The 17,062-nt window shown below is 50.6% G+C and overlaps 1 protein-coding gene across 1 annotated transcript in view; it reads left to right on the top strand.

Annotated features, from left to right (window-relative positions):
* The window catches only part of LOC111149087 (EvC ciliary complex subunit 2), a 117,295-nt gene that overhangs the window by 63,863 nt on the left and 36,370 nt on the right, over positions 1-17,062 (top strand). Inside the window, exons 11-14 of the mRNA XM_022506000.1 lie at positions 4,150-4,389; positions 6,580-6,755; positions 9,349-9,508; positions 10,497-10,951. Coding sequence (XP_022361708.1) covers positions 4,150-4,389; positions 6,580-6,755; positions 9,349-9,508; positions 10,497-10,951 — 1,031 coding nt within the window. The remainder of the gene's footprint in view (positions 1-4,149; positions 4,390-6,579; positions 6,756-9,348; positions 9,509-10,496; positions 10,952-17,062) is intronic.

Raw genomic sequence — 17,062 nt, 5'->3', positions numbered from 1 at the left:
AGGTATGGAAATATTTTGGACATATTACTCCAATAAGCATTCTTTTTTTTTTTTTTTAAGAAAACTGAGCAGAATCAGGTTTTTTGATTAGAGTGTAGGAATTCTACTAATTAGAGAGGAAATCTGTTCACATTTAAATGCCTGTGTCATCTCAAAGGGTTTTTAAAGTGTGTCTCTGTTGAGAGGCCTTGGGGAGAGTGGTGGTGACCGTGGACTGCACAGAGACAGCTTGGGTTCAGGTCCTCACTCTGTTCTTGCAGAAGGTGCATTGCTCGGTCCTCCTGGGTCTCAGTTTCCCCATCCTGCAGTTGGGGATACAATTTTTACAATTGGGCATCTTGCTAAACTGAGTACAGGGAGTATAATTTAGTACAGACACAATTTTCTGTTGCAGTCTCACATTTTTGATGGTGCAGAGTCAACAATGGCAAGTTGCTGTGGAACAACCTGGCCCAGACCTCTGATTCTATGTTCCCCCCTATTCTCTCCACAGGGTAAGTTACTTTTTAGGGAGCGCTGAAAACCACAGGATAAACATGCCTCATTTCCCTGCGAAGTCCATTGTAGTCGAAAGTTCAATGGGGAGTTGGAGTCTGTGACCATGACTTCAGTATGTCTTTAAAAATGCATATTTGTTGCCGATATGTACAATATAAGACTTCATGTAAAAATGCAGGCTTCCAGCTTCTCATGAAATGGGAGATGTACTGCACTGTGTCCAAATTCCTGCAAAGCCCTCTTTGGTGGGCTGAGTCGTGACTGGCTCTATAGGCAGGCCTTGTTCTCCACTTTGCCCCACTCCCCACCACTCCCTAATGGCTCTTATACCAGGACCAGTCTCTCACTTCCATCCACAAGTTGCCTTGCTCCTGCAGGCCCTTTGTGGCAGGGTGTGGGGGTCCCCCTGCTTTATGGCATGGCCTTCTCATCTATGCCCCCGGGAGATTGAAATAGGTCAGGGGGTGAACACATTTCTGCAGGTCTCTGGACCGCTCAGGAGGCCAGTGTAGATGGAATTGAGTGGGGCTCCCATCATAAATTCGTGTTACGGAGTATTTAACCATGACACAAGCATATCATTGCCTCATGCCTTATTCTTCAGAAATATAAGTCTAAACAAGGACGAATAACTTTATCTTGGGATTTCCATGTATGCACATGCACTTTTTGTCCAGGCTGTGAAAAGCTATATGGATCTCATCCCATCTTTCATTCCTGTTAATTAAAATAAATTGAGGTTTGCGGCTTGTCGAATTTCATCCTGCCAGGAGAGAAGGTCACATTGATGACTGAATCAGCCTCACTGGGTTCCAGCCCCTCCCTGAGCAGCAGAATGTCCCTGCGCTCCCAGAGTCAGGGGCCTGGCACCCTCCTGGCTGTGGGGAAACCGCATTCTGTACTGTAGATAAAAGCTGTGAACAACCCCTCTGTCCAGAAGAGTGACTCACAAAAGTCTGATCCAACCCTGTTTATAAAATCAGCTTTGCAAAAAGGCCATGTTGTTTCCTGGTGACCGAGGCAAACCATGAATACCAGGGAGCCCCCCCCCCCCCGGAGCTGTGGGCAGGAGGGAGTTCTGGAGCTTGGGGGCTGAGGCTGCGCTGTACCCTGAGGGCAGGGATTGTCATGTGTTGGCTGCCAGGCTTTTGGGGGGCCCTCTCAAAGTAGCACTCTTCTTCTTGGGCCAGATTCTGAATAAATTGAAAGGTAATGCAAAGGAGCTGGGAAGTTAGAAATCACCTTTATAAGGCTTCTGTGAGTGATCAGAAGTGGAGGTGGTAGGTCTGGGTGCTCAGTGCCGTGCGTCCGCAACAACCCTGAGTGTCAGTGGGCGTATGGTGCTCTGGTCCCTGATTAGCTGGAGGAATTATAGCCCTCTCCCTCTGTCCTCACCACCCTCTGACTTTCCTGGGTTCCCAATTAGCCTGCACAGCCACTGAGACCATAGTCTCTTGACCTTGACCCCTCGAATTGCTGTGCCCTTCTCCTCAGGGACACGAACACCTTCCCCTGACTTTGCTTCACCAACTTGTCCATCATCTGTGCGACTCCAGAACGAGGAGCCTGAAGATTTGGTTTCATCTCCTCTCCTCTCCTGGTGCTGCTGAGAGCTGGGGAAGAACCCATGCTCCTTGGATCATGTATTTCTTCACCTGATGTGGACTGTGGCTGCGTCCCAAATCACCACACATTCAGCAACTTAAGAATAACACCCACTTACCATCTCTTTCTGTGGCCAGCAGTCTGGACACAACTTAGCTGGGTTATCTGCATGGTCTCAGAGGCCTGAAATCTGGGCTTCATTTGGGCTGTCTGGTGCTCGGTGTCCTGTCCCAGCTCATTCATTTATGCACGGAACTCACCTTGCAATGCGGACCGAGGCCCTCAGCTCCTGCAGGCTTCCCTTCTCCATAGGCTGTTCTCTCTTCTTCAAGGCCAGCAGGAGAATGTCTCTCCATTCAGGAAGGCCCAGTTCCTCCTTAAGTCAGACCAGGATCATTTCCCCTCTGGCTAGCTCAGAGTCTACTGATTAGGGACCTCAATTACATCATCAAGATCTCTTCACTTTTGCCATGTAATAACCAGATCGTGGGCTGACGGTCCAGTCGCATTCAGAGTTTATGTCCACATTCAGTGGGGGAGGATTTATATGATGTGGACAGCACAGGCCAGGTATCGGGGATGGGGGGTGTCTTAGAACTCTTCTTCCCCAGGAGGAATTAACTGCAGTCCCCTCCTGGGGCACGAGTCTTTTGCACTAGCCGGAGTGAGAAGGTACCAGGAATCCAGTGCTGGCATGTCTCCTCCTTCCTACCTTCATCCTGAGCACATGAGTACAGGCATCCAGGAGCCATTTCTTAATGACTCTGCCTCCTTTCTTACCCAAATCATCTCAACTTCGGCTTGATTTCAGGTATTTTTCTCTTCAACCAAGTCAAGTGCAAAAGATGATGGAAATAAGTGGGAGAGTCTAACAGCACGATCTGTTGATGTTTCCATTTTGCAGACTATTTTCAGGCAGTTTGATTTGCACATTTCTATCCCTGTGAATTTTCTGCTTTGAGACTGCTCTGAAAAACAGTAAGATAGCAGGGAAGGACAGGGTGCTGCAGTATTTCCCAGAGCTTAGCGGCTTTATCATCGCCAGCGTGGGACATGTGTGTGTTCCACATGAGTGTGTGTTTCCTGTGCGTTGTTGTGCATATGTTTATGCACTGTGTGCTGCTGTGTGTGTATATGTGCACTATACATTGATGTGTGTATGCCTGTGTGCACCTGTGAGCACTGTGTTGCTATGTGCATGTATATTGGGTGCTCGTGTGTGTATGCATGTGTGTATGTACCGGTGTGTTGCTGTGTACATGTATATTTTCCATGTGCATGTGCACTATGTTCATGCATGTGTGCGCATGTGCTTATGTGTGTATGCACTGTGTGCTGCTGAGTGTATATATGTGCCGTGCGCGTGTACACGTGTGTATGTACTATGCACTGCTCTGTGCATGTGTGCATGATGTTTATGCACTGTGTTGCTGTGTGCATGGATATTTGCTGTGTGCATGTATGCATGTGTGTGCCTGTATACATGTGCATGTGTGTATGCACTCTTGTGCACGTGTGTATTTGCCATGTGGGTGTGCACTATGTTCATGCATGTGTGTGCATGCGCTGTGTTGTGTGTACATGTAAGCATGTGCATCTGTGTATGCATGTGCAGGCACACACAGCACATATACACACACAGCACTGTGTGCACACATGTATGCAGGCATGTGCGTATATACTTTTGCGTGTGTGTATGCACTGTGGTGCTGTGGAAATGCACAGTATTCCCATATACATGCATATTTGCTATGTGCTCATGTGTATGCATGCATGTGCCCGTTCACATGTGCATGTGTGTGCACACTGTGTTGCTATGTGTGTGTGGGTTCATGCATGTGTGTGTTCATGCACGTGCGTGCCTGTGCACTTGCATATGTGCATACGGGCACATGTATGCGCATGCATGTGTATATATGCATGGTGTGTTGCTGTGTGCATGCACATGTGTGCCTGTGTGCATGTGTGTGCTTGCATATTGCCTGGGTGTGCCCGTGCGTGCCTGTGGGTGTGTCGTCTCTCACCTGCTGCCCCCTCTGCCCACAGTCTGCTCTGGAGTGTAGCGGCCTCCTGAGGACCCTTCACGGCCTGGAACAGGCGCACCTGAGGAGATCGCTGGCTCTGCAGCAGGAGGAGGACTTTGTCAAGGCTCACCGGCAGCTGGCTGTTTTCCAGAGGAATGAACTGCACAATATCTTCTTTACACAGATAAAAAGTGCTATTTTCCAAGGGGAACTAAAGCCAGAGGCAGCTAGAATGCTCCTGCAGGATTATGCCGACATACAGGTAAGGCTTCAGATCAGGCTCGTGGCGATGGGAGTGTGACTTTCCATAACCGTGCCGGTGATTTCTCCTCTCCCGGACTCTGTCCTGTCTCTTCTCTTGGTTGTGGAGCAGGAACGCACCACCACATTTTCCTTCTGCCTCTGGACGTGCAGATGAGTTTCCAATAAACAGGGCCATTAGTAACTTGAAGCCCAGGCCTGGGACTCAGGCTGACTTGGATTTGATTTCCAGTTCCACCGGCTGTCAGCTCGGTGGCTTTAGGCAAACGGCCTGACTTTCCTGAGCCTCAGGTTCATCACAGGTAAAATGGAATAATAGAGCTAATTCTCGGAAAGCCTGTGCTTGGCACGATATACATTGAATCCATATGGCAGCGGAAAACACATAAATATACATATGCCTCTGCGTGTGTGTGTGTGTGTGTGTGTGTGTGTGTGTGTGTTGGTGTAGACCCGGGCCTTGCAGTCCATGTCTGCAGATGCCTGGGGGCCTCTGTGTGTGTTCTTCCATGTCAGCCTGAGTGTGAATATTATTAATCCAAATGGAATAAATTACTAAACAGTAGCAAAAATGGTGATCTGAGGCCATCACCATTGCTGGGGATTTCTCAGGCCCGTGTGGAGTATTTTACACGCACATGTACATATCCAGCGTGAAATCACTGGTGTGCGGTCCAGTAGCAGATCTCGCATCCCCCTGGGGTGAGGGTGGTGAGGAGCAGGGCTGTGCCAGAAGACATTGAGTGACCATCCCCAAAAGTCTCCCGAAAGTGGGTCTTGCGGGATGAGGGGGCCACTCTTGGGAGGCACAGAGCATGGAGAGAATGAGCCAGCCTCTCCATTTTACTCTAGGTTTTTCCTGCTCCAACCTCAGTGAGAGTAACTAGAGCAAGAATTCTATTCCCAGGGGGGCATCCAGACCCCAAGGCATCATGTGGGTCTTGATGGATTTTGCCGTCATTTTTCTCCTTGTGATGGCCAGTGATTGATTCTCAACCCCGGGACATTCGAGCTAGAATGTGTGATTGTCAGTCATAATGGAGTCAAGAAGGAGACACCCACGGGTGATAATGGTAGCAGGACATAGGCGTCTTTGACGCCAGCTGCTGGGGTACTGGAAGACAGCAGCTCTGCGTCTCCTTATGAGCACAAGCCAGCGGTTCCCGTGGATCTGGTTTATTGGAGAATAGGAATATTGCCTCCGTACTCCCGTTATATGGATTCTGCTGCCAGCAAGTCAGGGAGATACCAGTATTCAGCCACATCTGACCGGCCATTCTGCTTTTCACTGTCTGGACAGTGCACGTTCCCAGGCATCAAGAACTGGAGATCCCACATCTTTGGTTAGAGAGGAGACTGTCCGTGGCATCATACGTATCTTGCTGAACAGAGCGTTGATCTTTTTGGTGGCCCACTGCAGGGAGACCATTTCCACAGATGGGAAAAAACACCAGAGCCAATCAGGGCAATGATTCCACTTGGGCTAACATTTTAATTACTGCTGGTTTGATTACCATGCCACTGGTCATAGCTGCATTTTGGAGCAGCCTACTATGATGTTAGAGCACAGGTGCCGGAATTAGATTACTGAGTTCGAATCCCTGCTTCACCATCTACCAGGAGTATGATGCAGACTCAGTTTCCTCATCTGTGAAATGGGGATAATAGTACTCTCTCTCTACATTAAGTTAAATAAGGTATGAAATGCTCTGAGCCCAGTGCAGGGCCCAGAGAAGACTCCCCAGTGTAAGGTAGGTTATCTCTGTCTTGTGTTTGGGGTTCGTTATCTTGATTCCCATCTCCTCCACGAGGGTGGAAGTTCTGGGGGTCAGGGCTGATGGCTGATTTATCCCAGAACGTAGCACCTGTGTTGGTGCTGGGTTTTGAGAGCCCCGTGGGTGAAGGCTGAGTGACTGGGTGAGCTTTGTATCCCCTTTCCTAGGGCAGTAACGTTGTTTTGACAAATCCTAACTCTGGGTGTAGAAAGCACTTTTCCAAGCTCTCATTCCTTATTAATAGGTCATTTTCTTCTAAGCCTTTGTTAAGAACGGGGCATTTTAAGGTGTTAATCCCCATGCTTCTATGCCTGTGTGTTTTCTTCGGGAAGGAAAGGTAATACTTGATGGGTCTAGAAAGAACAGTCTCTAAATTTTAATCAGGCATATTTTCTTGATTTTTTTTTTTTAAACAGGAGAAATTAGAAGAGCTGATGGATTTTCTCCAGGCCAGTAAGAGATACCATCTAAGTAAGAGATTTGGCCACAGGGAGTACTTGGTTCAGAACATGCAGTCATCAGAGACCCGTGTACAGGGCCTTCTGAGCGCTGCTGATGCTCAGCTCACCCTGTTCATCCAGAAACATGAGCGGTAAGACTCGAAAGCCATCCCAGAGGATGCACAGGAAACGCCTTGCCTTGCTGTCCTCATTAGAGAACCCCCATGCCGCTCGGTCAGCGAATGCACTGACGGCTCCTAACTTACTCCTTGAGAATTCTCTAGGCGTAAGAATCTTTTGCGCAGTAGAATTTCTAAGACCTTTATGATAACTGGGACAGCATGCGGTGAACCTTCCATGTGCCCTTCATTCAACCTCAGTGGCCAACCCTGATGTCACTCTATAGCTCTACCCGGAGTCATCTTTTTTTTTTTTTAATAAGTTTTTTATTTATTTATTTGACAAAGAGAGTGAGAGAGCACAAGCAGGGGGAGCAGCAGAGAGAGAGGGAGAAGCGGGCTCCCCACTGAGCAGGGAGCCCAACACAGGGCTCGATCCCAAGACCCCGAGATTGTGACCTGAGCTCAAGGTGCCAACGGAGCCACCCACATGCCCCCCCCCCCCCACCTGGAGTCATTTTAAAGGAAATCCCCTACATTTTCCTAAGAAATCGGTGGAGGAGGCTTATGTCTGCTCCGTGGTGGGAGGGCCCACTTCCCCTTGAGCACAGACACTCTGCCAGCTCTTGTATCCACCTTGGCAGTGAAGTCCAAATGCACAGACGCTTGTTGTGCGTTGTCCCCGATTTTTCTCTGCAAGCCCCGGGGAACCATGCGGTCAGTGGTCATGCAGGCTCAGAGCAAGGCAGCCTCGGCCCCTCTCTGACCTTTGCTCCTAGCTGGTCTTTGGGGTGCTTACTTGCAAACAATGACTTTTATTCTCTTTGGTTATGAGAAGCTGTAAAATAAATAGAGGCCTGCCTATGAAGTCAGCTTTCCCAGGCCACTCTGTGGTTTTAGGAATTGGTTCCGTCACCTTGGTAATTTTATTAGGACTCTGTGGCTCTCTTGCTCAGTTTAATGAGGATTCTGTAAGGTGCAGTGTACTTGAACGCTCGCTACCTGAAGATGCTAATGAATTTGTTACTGCAGTTGCCTTGACACTCGTGATTAATTTTCACTCAAGTGAAAGAAACAGTTCCTGGCCTTGAACCAAAGCACCTGACAGCTGGTTGTACCGTTGGGAACAGTTGGCGGGGAGGTGTGTTTTACCTCTGATTTTTAAGTTCTATTTTAAAAATTTGGCACAGGGACACCTGGGGGGCTGTGTGGCTCAGTCGGTTAAGCGTCCCACTCTCAGTTTCTGCTTGGATCATGATCTCAGGGTCATGAGATCAAGCCCTGTGCCAGGCTCTGCACTCAGCCCTGTCTGCTTAAGATTCTCACACTTTGCCTCTCCCTTTCTCTCTGCTCTTCTACCTGCTCATGTGCTGTCTCTGTTTGTCTCGTCTCTCTCAAATAAATAAAATATTTTAAAAAATAAAAAAGGGGGCGCCTGAGTGGCTCAGTGGGTTGAAGCCTCTGCCTTCGGCTCGGGTCATGGTCTCAGGGTCCTGGGATCGGGCCCCGCATCGGGCTCCCTGCTCAGCGGGGCGCCTGCTTCCCTCTCTCTCTCTCTGCCTGCCTCTCTGCCTACTTGTGATCTCTCTCTGCATCAAATAAATAAATTTTCAAAAAAAAAAAAAAGTTTAAAGTTGGCACAGACTTACATTTCTTAAGTATGTATCCATCATTCATCCAGTTACCTATTCATTCCTTCAAGAAGCTTCCATAGATATCTACCCTATGCCAAGCAGGAGACCCAGCCCAGTGAGGCAGACAGACTGGGAATAGTCTTGGTGATCGTGATAGTAACAGACTGTGTCACTCAGTCTTCTCCAGAAAAACAACCAATGAGATAGATATGAGGGAATGGTGTACATAACTACAGAGGCTGAGGACTCCTACCACCTGCCCTGTGCCAGCTGGAGACTCTGGAATGCTCTGGAAAGCCAGTGGCATAGTTCAGTCTGAGTCCAGAGGCCTGAGAACCAGGGGATCCCAGTCTGAGGACAGTCCGAGGACAGGAGAAAGTGAGAGGAGGTGTCCAGCCAGAAGCCCTGAAGGGGGCAGTTTCCTCCTTCCTCCACCTTTTGTTCTATTCAGTCCTTTACTGGATTCACTGGTGCCCCCCCAACATTGGGGAGGGCGGTCCCACAATTCGAGTGCTAATCTCTCCTGAAATTGCCCTCCCAGATGCCTCCGTGCTCAGTTTAATGTGGGTGCCCTGTGGCTAGCCAAGTTAGTGTGAAGAATTAACCCTACAGGATATTCCCAACATTTACCTCTTGGACTTTGCTGGTGATAATCCCATCACCCTCAATTCCAAACCCACTATCTCCTCTTGGAAAACTGTACCTAGAGCGCTGTGGTTCCCAGGGTGCCACTTTCTCCCAGAGCTCTTGCCCAGTTTCTGCCCGAACAGGCGATTTCTGACGTCGAGCTTTCTGGGCAAGTCTCTAGGGATGCCAGCCTTGCCCCTCCTGTATTCTGGGACTATCTCAGCTACCCGTTCTGCTCCTCCTCCTTCTGGGTAAAGACTTTCCCTGATCAGCCCAAGCAAAGATGGAGAGGAACATGCAGCCACCGCAGCAGTCGGGCCAAGGCTGGGTGTGGAGGGTGCGTCATCCTCCTGCGTCTCTCCTAGAGCGGGGTACCTGGATGAAGAGCAGACGGAGGCACTGCTGGGGCGCGCTCAGACCGAAGTCTTTTCCATCAGACAGAAGCTGGACAATGACTTAAAGCAGGAGAAAAAGAAGCTGCACCAAAAACTGATCCTGAAGAGAAGACGAGAGATGCTGCAAAAGGTATGTGAGCTGTGACATCTGTGGGGCCCAAGGCCACATTTCTCTGATGGTCAGAGCTGACCGTGTTTGGCCACCTGGACCATCCCATGTCCTCCCAACCCAGGACAGAGATGGTCTGCAAGTGCTCTGTGAAATAAAAGCACGACGAACATCTTTATTATGCTCGTCCGCGTTTCCTCATCCCCCATGGCACCTTCACGCCTGTGGCTCTCTCCCCGGGGATCTTCTGACCTGGGCTCGCCTTCCTGAAAGTCCTCCCCTGACTTCCTCGTTTCAGTTGTGTGTCACGGATCTCAGGGTGTTTATTTTCCCCTATAAGCTCACAGGTCCTCTGCACCCGGAACACGGATTAACAGCAGATGTTCACAGACATGAGCTCTGCCCCTGGGCGCGCCTCTGAGGACCACACACGTGTTAAACAACTCACTGAATCCCCCCAGCTACTCTGTGAGGTAGCTCAGCCCCATTTTATAGATGAGGATGTGGAGGCACAGAGAGTTCTAGACCTTCACATTGGGTCCCTCAGTGTGTCCTCAGAGGATCCAGGCTGGGAACCCAAGTGGTCTGTTCTTGGACTTTACCTGCTCAATAAGTACGGGTCCAATACATGTTCAATACATGGAGCTCTCGCCCTATTTGGGGTTATCTTCCTTTCTTTTAGAGAGCATGTGAGCCGGGGGGGGGGGGCAGAGTGCAGGAGAGAGAATCCCAAGCCGACTCCCCACACTGAGTGCAGAGCCCCATGCGGGGCTTGATCTCATGACCCTGAGATCATGAGCTGAAACCAGGAGTACGACGCTGAACTAACAAAGCCACCCAGGCGCCCCTATTTCGGGTTCCTTTCTTAAGGACAACTTTCTGAGAGTGCGATGGCTGGGAGAAGGCTGTCTCCATCTCATGCCTTCCGTGCGGGTCTCCACGCATCTCCCAGAGCGCTGTGCGCGCCCAGCCTGTCCCCGCTTAGTTTTCCTCCTTGAAACCCCTGCAGCACAAGGAGCAGCGGAAGGAGCAGCTGTCGCTCGGCGAGGCCCTGCGAGCTGCGGAGGACGCCGGCCAGTACCTGGGCCGGTGGGGGAGCCTGCTGGCGGAGCAGGGCGCGGTGCTGGAGACGCTGCAGGAGCGCCTGGACCAGGCCGCCCTGGAGGAGCTCAGGGCCCTGACGCTATCGCTGTCCGAGAAGGCCACCGAGGAGCTGCGGCGCCTGCAGACCTCGGGGATGACCCAGGAGCTGCTCAAACGTGGCGTGCCCTGGCTCTTCCTGCAGCAGATCCTGGAGGAACACAGCCGGGAGCTGGTCGCCCGGGCCCAGCAGCTCGAGGGTGAAGAGAGGGACAGGGACCAGGAGGGCGTCCAGAGTGTGAGGCAGAGACTGAAGGACGATGCGCTGGAGGCGTCAACAGAGGAGCAGGCAGAGCTGAGACGCTGGGAGCACCTGATCTTCATGTGAGTTCCTCTGCGCCTTGCTCCGCCCCCAGGGAGGGCGGGGCCTGCGGGGGTTGTGGGGACAGCCGGCCCTGCCCTCATGAGGCTCACCGCAGGTCCTTGCTCGCCTGAACTCGCAGCCCAGGGGAGAGGGCCACCCCGGGGCGCAGCGTGAGCAGCCAGGGCTAGTGGGAGGTAGGCTGTGTAGCAAGAAGTGGGTGAGGTGCCTTGGGTTCCCATGGGAGGAGGTGACGGGAGCGGGGGGCCGCTGGAACCTACCACTCCCGCATAAGCAGGAACTGCAGTGGGTCCCCCTTGCTCAGAAGCTCATTTGATAGAGGGGCCTTATCCCAGGGAGCGGAGTGGGGAGCAGAACTAGCGGGGGCGGGGGGCATTCCGAGCCCGCTCGGTTTCACCAGATGTCAACGACGTGTGATACTGGGCCCTCGTTTGAGGCCTTACCCTCACCGTCTCTGCACTGGCCCCTTTCTTCCTTCACTGATTCGGTGTTTGGGCTATTTGCTTCATTCTTAACTGGAGAACCGAGTAATGACATCACTTCTGAGTAGGAGGTGGGGCTGCAGCTGGCCAACTCTCCAGGTGATACCAGGAAACATTGGATATATGGCACAGCTACTGTTTTAAAGACACGGGGACACCATGAGAGCCATGAGTACCAGCTGAAGTCACATGTCGTAGGGGCCAGAGCCCCACGGCCCTTCCCTTCCTGCCAGTAGTTACCAGCTCTCCATGCAGACTGAGATCCGCTTGGCCCAAATGGGACACATTTCCTGGTGTAGCAGGGACCCACGAAGCTTCTGGCAGTTGGTTGAGGCTGGCCCATCAGATTGGAAACTGAAGGAGTTCCACCAAGGCTAGTATGGAGCTGTCAGTCGGAGTGAGATGTGGCCAGTGTCGACCAGAAAACCTAGATTTAAATCCCAGCACCACCACCTGCTGTCTGAGTGTAGGAGAGTTACTTAACCTCCTTTGCCTCATCTGTCTTGCCTTAAACAATAATACTACATCATTTAGGGTGCTTCCAGCAGCACATAATATTATCAGGTTGGTAAAAGATGAAGAAATTATTTTATAAGGAGGAGTCAAGTGGTAAATTCTTCCCGTCTTGATTCAGTGCCTCAATGATTCCATCAAGGACTGAGTTCTGTTGGTCTTTCTGCTCCACTATCCTCAGTGTGCCACTCTGGTCTTTGGGATCATCCCTTCATGGCTTCAGGATGGCTGCTGTGGCTCCAGGTGTCACACTCATCATCTCTCTCTTTTTTTTTTTTTTAAAGATTTATTTATTTATTTGACAGAGATCACAAGTAGGCAGAGAGGCAGGCACAGAGAGAGGGGGAAGCAGGCTCCCTGCTGAGCAGAGAGCCCGATATGGGGCTCGATCCCAGGACCCTGGGATCATGACCCGAGCCGAAGGCAGAGGCTTTAACCCACTGAGCCACCCAGGCGCCCCTCATCATCTCTTTTTAACATCTGAGCAATCACCCCTTCTGATACCACTGGTCAGGACTGCCCAGGGCATAGGCCCATGCTGAAACCATTCAGCGGGAAGGAGAATGCAGTGACCATGACTGTCGGAGACCAGAAGGCTGTCAACTTTTTAAATGAAGAGCAGATAAGTGTAGTCACTAAGGGCTACATGATTTCTGTTGCAACTACCCATCTTGCCATGGTAGCAAGAAAGCAGCCACAGACAGTCTATGAACTAGCGAATTTGACTGCATGCTAATAAAACTTATGAACAAAAACTGACCAGGGGAGCTGGACTTGGTCCACCAGGCCAACATTTGTCAGGTCCTGCCTTAGACCAGTTGTGGCTTCCTCCCTAGGGCTGCGAGGGGTGTTCCTGTCCCCACCGTCATTAGAGGGCAGCCCCTCTAAACAAACACTGAGCTGACAAGGCGCAAGGAAGTGGCTCTGGGTTAGGTCATCAGCCATGTCTAACAAGATGCCACCTTCATGGCATCAAGGAGGAAGTGCCTGAGTTCATATATTTACATCTTTTAACACGACTCATGATCTGCATTTGGTGGTTAGTAAGTAGCAGCTGCTACCCTTGTCACCATCATTCCTGTGCTGGGAGAACTCTGATGATCAGGAGAGAAGACACCTAAAGAGGTAGATCAGGACAAGCAAGCATAGGCAGGTAAGGGTTCTGGGCACACTGAAGGGTCCAGGTCTCCGCCAGTCTTCGAGGGAGGACTGACCTGGCACTGGGAGCTGGAGATGAGCGGCCACGGGCCACCGGTGCTCTGCTGAGGGTGGGGCAAGACCCAGGGGGGAGCAGCTTGATAGGAGGCCCTGGTCCATATCTGGGTGTGAAGTGGGGAGACCAGTGTGACTGCTGTGAAGGAACAAAGTTAAAAGCCATCACCAGCAGTGCAGGGGACATAACCCATAACCGCTCTCTTCTCAGCCTGTGTATTTAGAGCGACTAAGTCAGTGTTTCCTTGCAAAGATGTGGTTGTACCCATTTGGCAATGACAGAGAGCGGCTTCTCCCTTTCCCTACAGACCTCCCAATCAACATTCTTGAAAGTTGCTTTTCTTTTCAGCAAACCAACCAGCCAACCCAGCATTTTAAGCAAACAGACAAACCCAAACAACCTGTTCAAGCAAAGAAGCAAACAAAGCTCGAGCCCATTTAGTATCTTTTCCTGGGTATAGATGTTTCACAACTTTAGCTGAACCTTTGGCACAACGTAATTCTGAATCCAGAGCCCTGCTTGTTGGACCTGGTTGCAGGGACAGGAGCGTTCAGGGGATGTTGTGGGGCAGGGTCGGGGATGGGGACAGGAGGGGCAGAATGAGTCCTTTCCTGCGTATCTGCTCAGCAGGTCTGTCTCCCCTCTCTGCTGGGCCAGCGTGCAGTATGCTGGGCGTCGGTGGTTCCTCCCACCTGCCCCCTTGGATGGCCACGAGAACAAGAGCATCTTCCCGCCATGCCCATCCTTCCTTGGCAGTAGCCTCTGGGGGGACAGGATCTGCCTGGCTTCAACCATTTCTTCTCTTCTCCTACAGAGTCCTCTTCCCTGGCACTGACCTGGCCACCAGGGAGAACGGGTCCCTGGGTATTTGCAGAGACAGAGTGCCATCTCTGGGCTCCTCCTCTTCTCTGTCTTTGGGTTCTGTCCCTGTTTACTTCCCAGGCTTTGTTAATGTTGGTTTTCTTGAGCGCACAAGATGCTGTCTTCTCTCCAAGCTCGTAAAAATCAGATCCTTAAACACGTCTTATTCCTGTGAGTTGTTCTCCGCAGTAATGATTCAGCTCAACCCCCATCCCACCCACATCTCTTTACGCGCTCCAGCCAGCTTTGGACTCTTCGAATAGCCTGCATTTGACTCGACATTCCCATTACTGGATGTTCGTTTTCGGCAACTTCGTTCGGATCCATTTTGCAGAGAGTATTACCTGAGCCGTCGCTGATTTAGTCATTTCCCGGGAAAAGAGAATTCTCACTTTGCTATCAGAAAAGTCTTTATGATTTTTCTAGGGGCTAAAGAGGGTCAAGGAACGATGCCCGCCATGAGTGTCTGCTTGTCTGCTTTGCTTAAGATTCCAAAAGGTCGGGACGCCTGGGTGGCTCAGTTGGTTGAACAGCTACCTTCGGCTCAGGTCATGATCCTAGTGTCCTGGGATCGAGTCCCACATCGGGCTCCTTGCTCGGCGGGGAGCCTGCTTCTCCCTCTGCCTCTGCTGCCACTCAGCCTGCCTGTGCTCGCTTGCTCGCGCGCTCTCTCTCTCTCTCTCTGGAAAATAAATAAGTAAAATCTTAAAAAAAAAAAAAAAAAAAAAGATTCCAAAAGGTCGCAGCCTTTATTTCTGAGGAATCGTTTCGCACAATCGTTTTGAAACACATTTTTAGAAGCTTTGCGATTTCAGGCAGGTTGGAGTTGCTCTAAATCTGGTTGAGTAAGGTAGGAATTAATAAGGATGCATGTTTTTGCCAGAAAAGTGTGTCTCTGAGACGTCTTTCCTGACCTCCTGCCTGGATCTTAAACTCTACCAGGGCCAAGACCCTGCCTGGCTCCTGTGTTTCTAGAAGTCTTACCTGGGTGCCAACAGAACAGAGGATTAAGACCAGACCACGCAGGACCGATCGGCTTGAGGATGGGCTGGAATAATGAATGACTCACCTCTTTCATAGCTGCTTTCACTTTGGAGTCCACACACCTGCAAACACGCAGGGCAAAGTTTCTCGGAAAGGTCAAGGACAAAGGAGCAGCTGCCATTGCTTGGGGCTCTTTTTAAAAAGTTGGTGCACCCGTGGGGCGCCAGGGTGGCTCAGTGGGTTAAAGCTTCTGCCTTCAGCTCAGGTCATGATCCCAGGGTCCTGGGATTGAGCCGCGCATCGGGCTCTTTGCTCAGCAGGGATCCTGCTTCCCTTCCTCTCTCTGCCTACTTGTGATCTATGTCTGTCAAGTAAATAAATAAAATCTTAAAAAAAAAAAAAATGTTGGTGCACCCTCTCGTGGTGAGAAAACCAAGATGGGGTGTTGAGTCATGGGCCTAGACCTTCAGACTGTGTCAAGCTGAGGACCCATGTCAGCTGGAAGGTCCTATTCTGTTTCCAGGGAAGGACATTCTAGCTGAACTGCAGGCCAGCTCTCCTTCCTTGAGATCCGGGCATGGCAGGGCTGACTGTGGCCTCCCACAGTCCTGCGGGTACATCCACGGGGCACATTTGACCCAGCCACTATTGTCTGGACATTGCCAAAATACCAAACAAATCTGGGTTTTTCTATAGATGATAGCTGTCCGGCGAAGGCGTTGACAGCGCATTGCCCAAAGCAGGAAGGAGAGGGCCTTGCCGGAAAGGAAGACTGGGAGCATTCTTCAGTCTCCTTATCTGTAAATGGAGGACCTAGTTGCTGGAAGGATTAGCAATGGTGTAGGTAAATATATTTGTCTCCTGGGGCTGCAAAGTACCCCATGCTGGGAGGCTTCAAAGGACAGGAGAGTATTCTCTTGCTGCTTTATAGACCTGAAGTCTGAAATCAAGGGGTCAGCAGGGTGTCACCAGGCTCCCTCCGAAGACCCTGGGACAGTCTCTGTTCCTTGCCTCTCTGTTGGCTTCTGGGGCTGCCACAGTCCTTGACATCTTTTGGTTTGCTTCCTCACTCCAGTCCGTGCCTCTGTGGTCCTGAGCCCTTCCCCTGGGCCCAGGTCTTTCTGCTTACAAGGACACCAGTCATGTTGGGTGAGGGCCCCATTCCCCTCCATTATGACTTCATCTTACTTTTGCATCAGCAAAGACTGTTTCCAAATAAGATCATGATCTCAGGTACTGGGGGTTAGGATTTGACATCTTTTGGGGGGACACAGGTCAGCCTTTAGCGATAAATCACTCAGTGTATTCCCAGTGCAGAATGGGTTTCCTCTGGGTGATGACTGTCGGTCATGATCCTTGAACACCCAGGGTAAGGCCCCCCTTGCCCCTTGTCTTCCTGAACTGAGCTGGGCATCTCTCCTCTAGGCCATGTAGTATGATGGTCACCGGGCTCAGCAGATGACGCTTTGTTTTCATGTCTGTTTCCTTAAGTTTTTTTGTTTGTTTGTTTGTTTTTGTTTTTTTTGTTTTTTTAAAGCGAAAGGCTCTGTCCCAGATCAGGAAAGCTGGGAGGTCTGTTGCCTGCCTGTGGGCACCCTCACAGCCCTGCCTCATCCGTCTATAACTTACTCAGGCATGGGGGTGTGTCCTTCACAACGTACCTTAGGGGCTCAAGAGATTCCTGTGAAAGAAATGCACGATTAAAGAAGTGAAGTGTTTCACTCAGCAAAATCTTCTCTGGTCCCATCCATGTTGAGACAAAAGTTGGGTATTCATCCTTTCTGATGGCTGAGTAATATTCCATCATATATATGAACCACATCTTTATCCACTCATCTCTCGAAGGGCATCTCGGCTCTTTCCACAGTTTGGCAACAGTGGCCATTGCTGCTATGAACATTGGGGTACAGGTGGCCCTTCTTTTCACTACATCTGTATCTTTGGGGGTAAATACCCAGTAGTGCAATTGCAGGGTCATAGGGAAGCTCTATTTTTAATTTTTTGAGGAATCTCCACACTGTTTTTCAAAGTGGCTGCACCAACTTGCATTCCCACCAACA

Source organism: Enhydra lutris, unplaced genomic scaffold, assembly GCF_002288905.1.
Source record: "Enhydra lutris kenyoni isolate GAN:26980312 unplaced genomic scaffold, ASM228890v2 scaffoldscaffold21, whole genome shotgun sequence".
NCBI lineage: Eukaryota > Metazoa > Chordata > Mammalia > Carnivora > Mustelidae > Enhydra > Enhydra lutris.
Note: the sequence above shows the minus strand (reverse complement) of the source record. Positions and strands in the feature narration are given on the sequence as shown.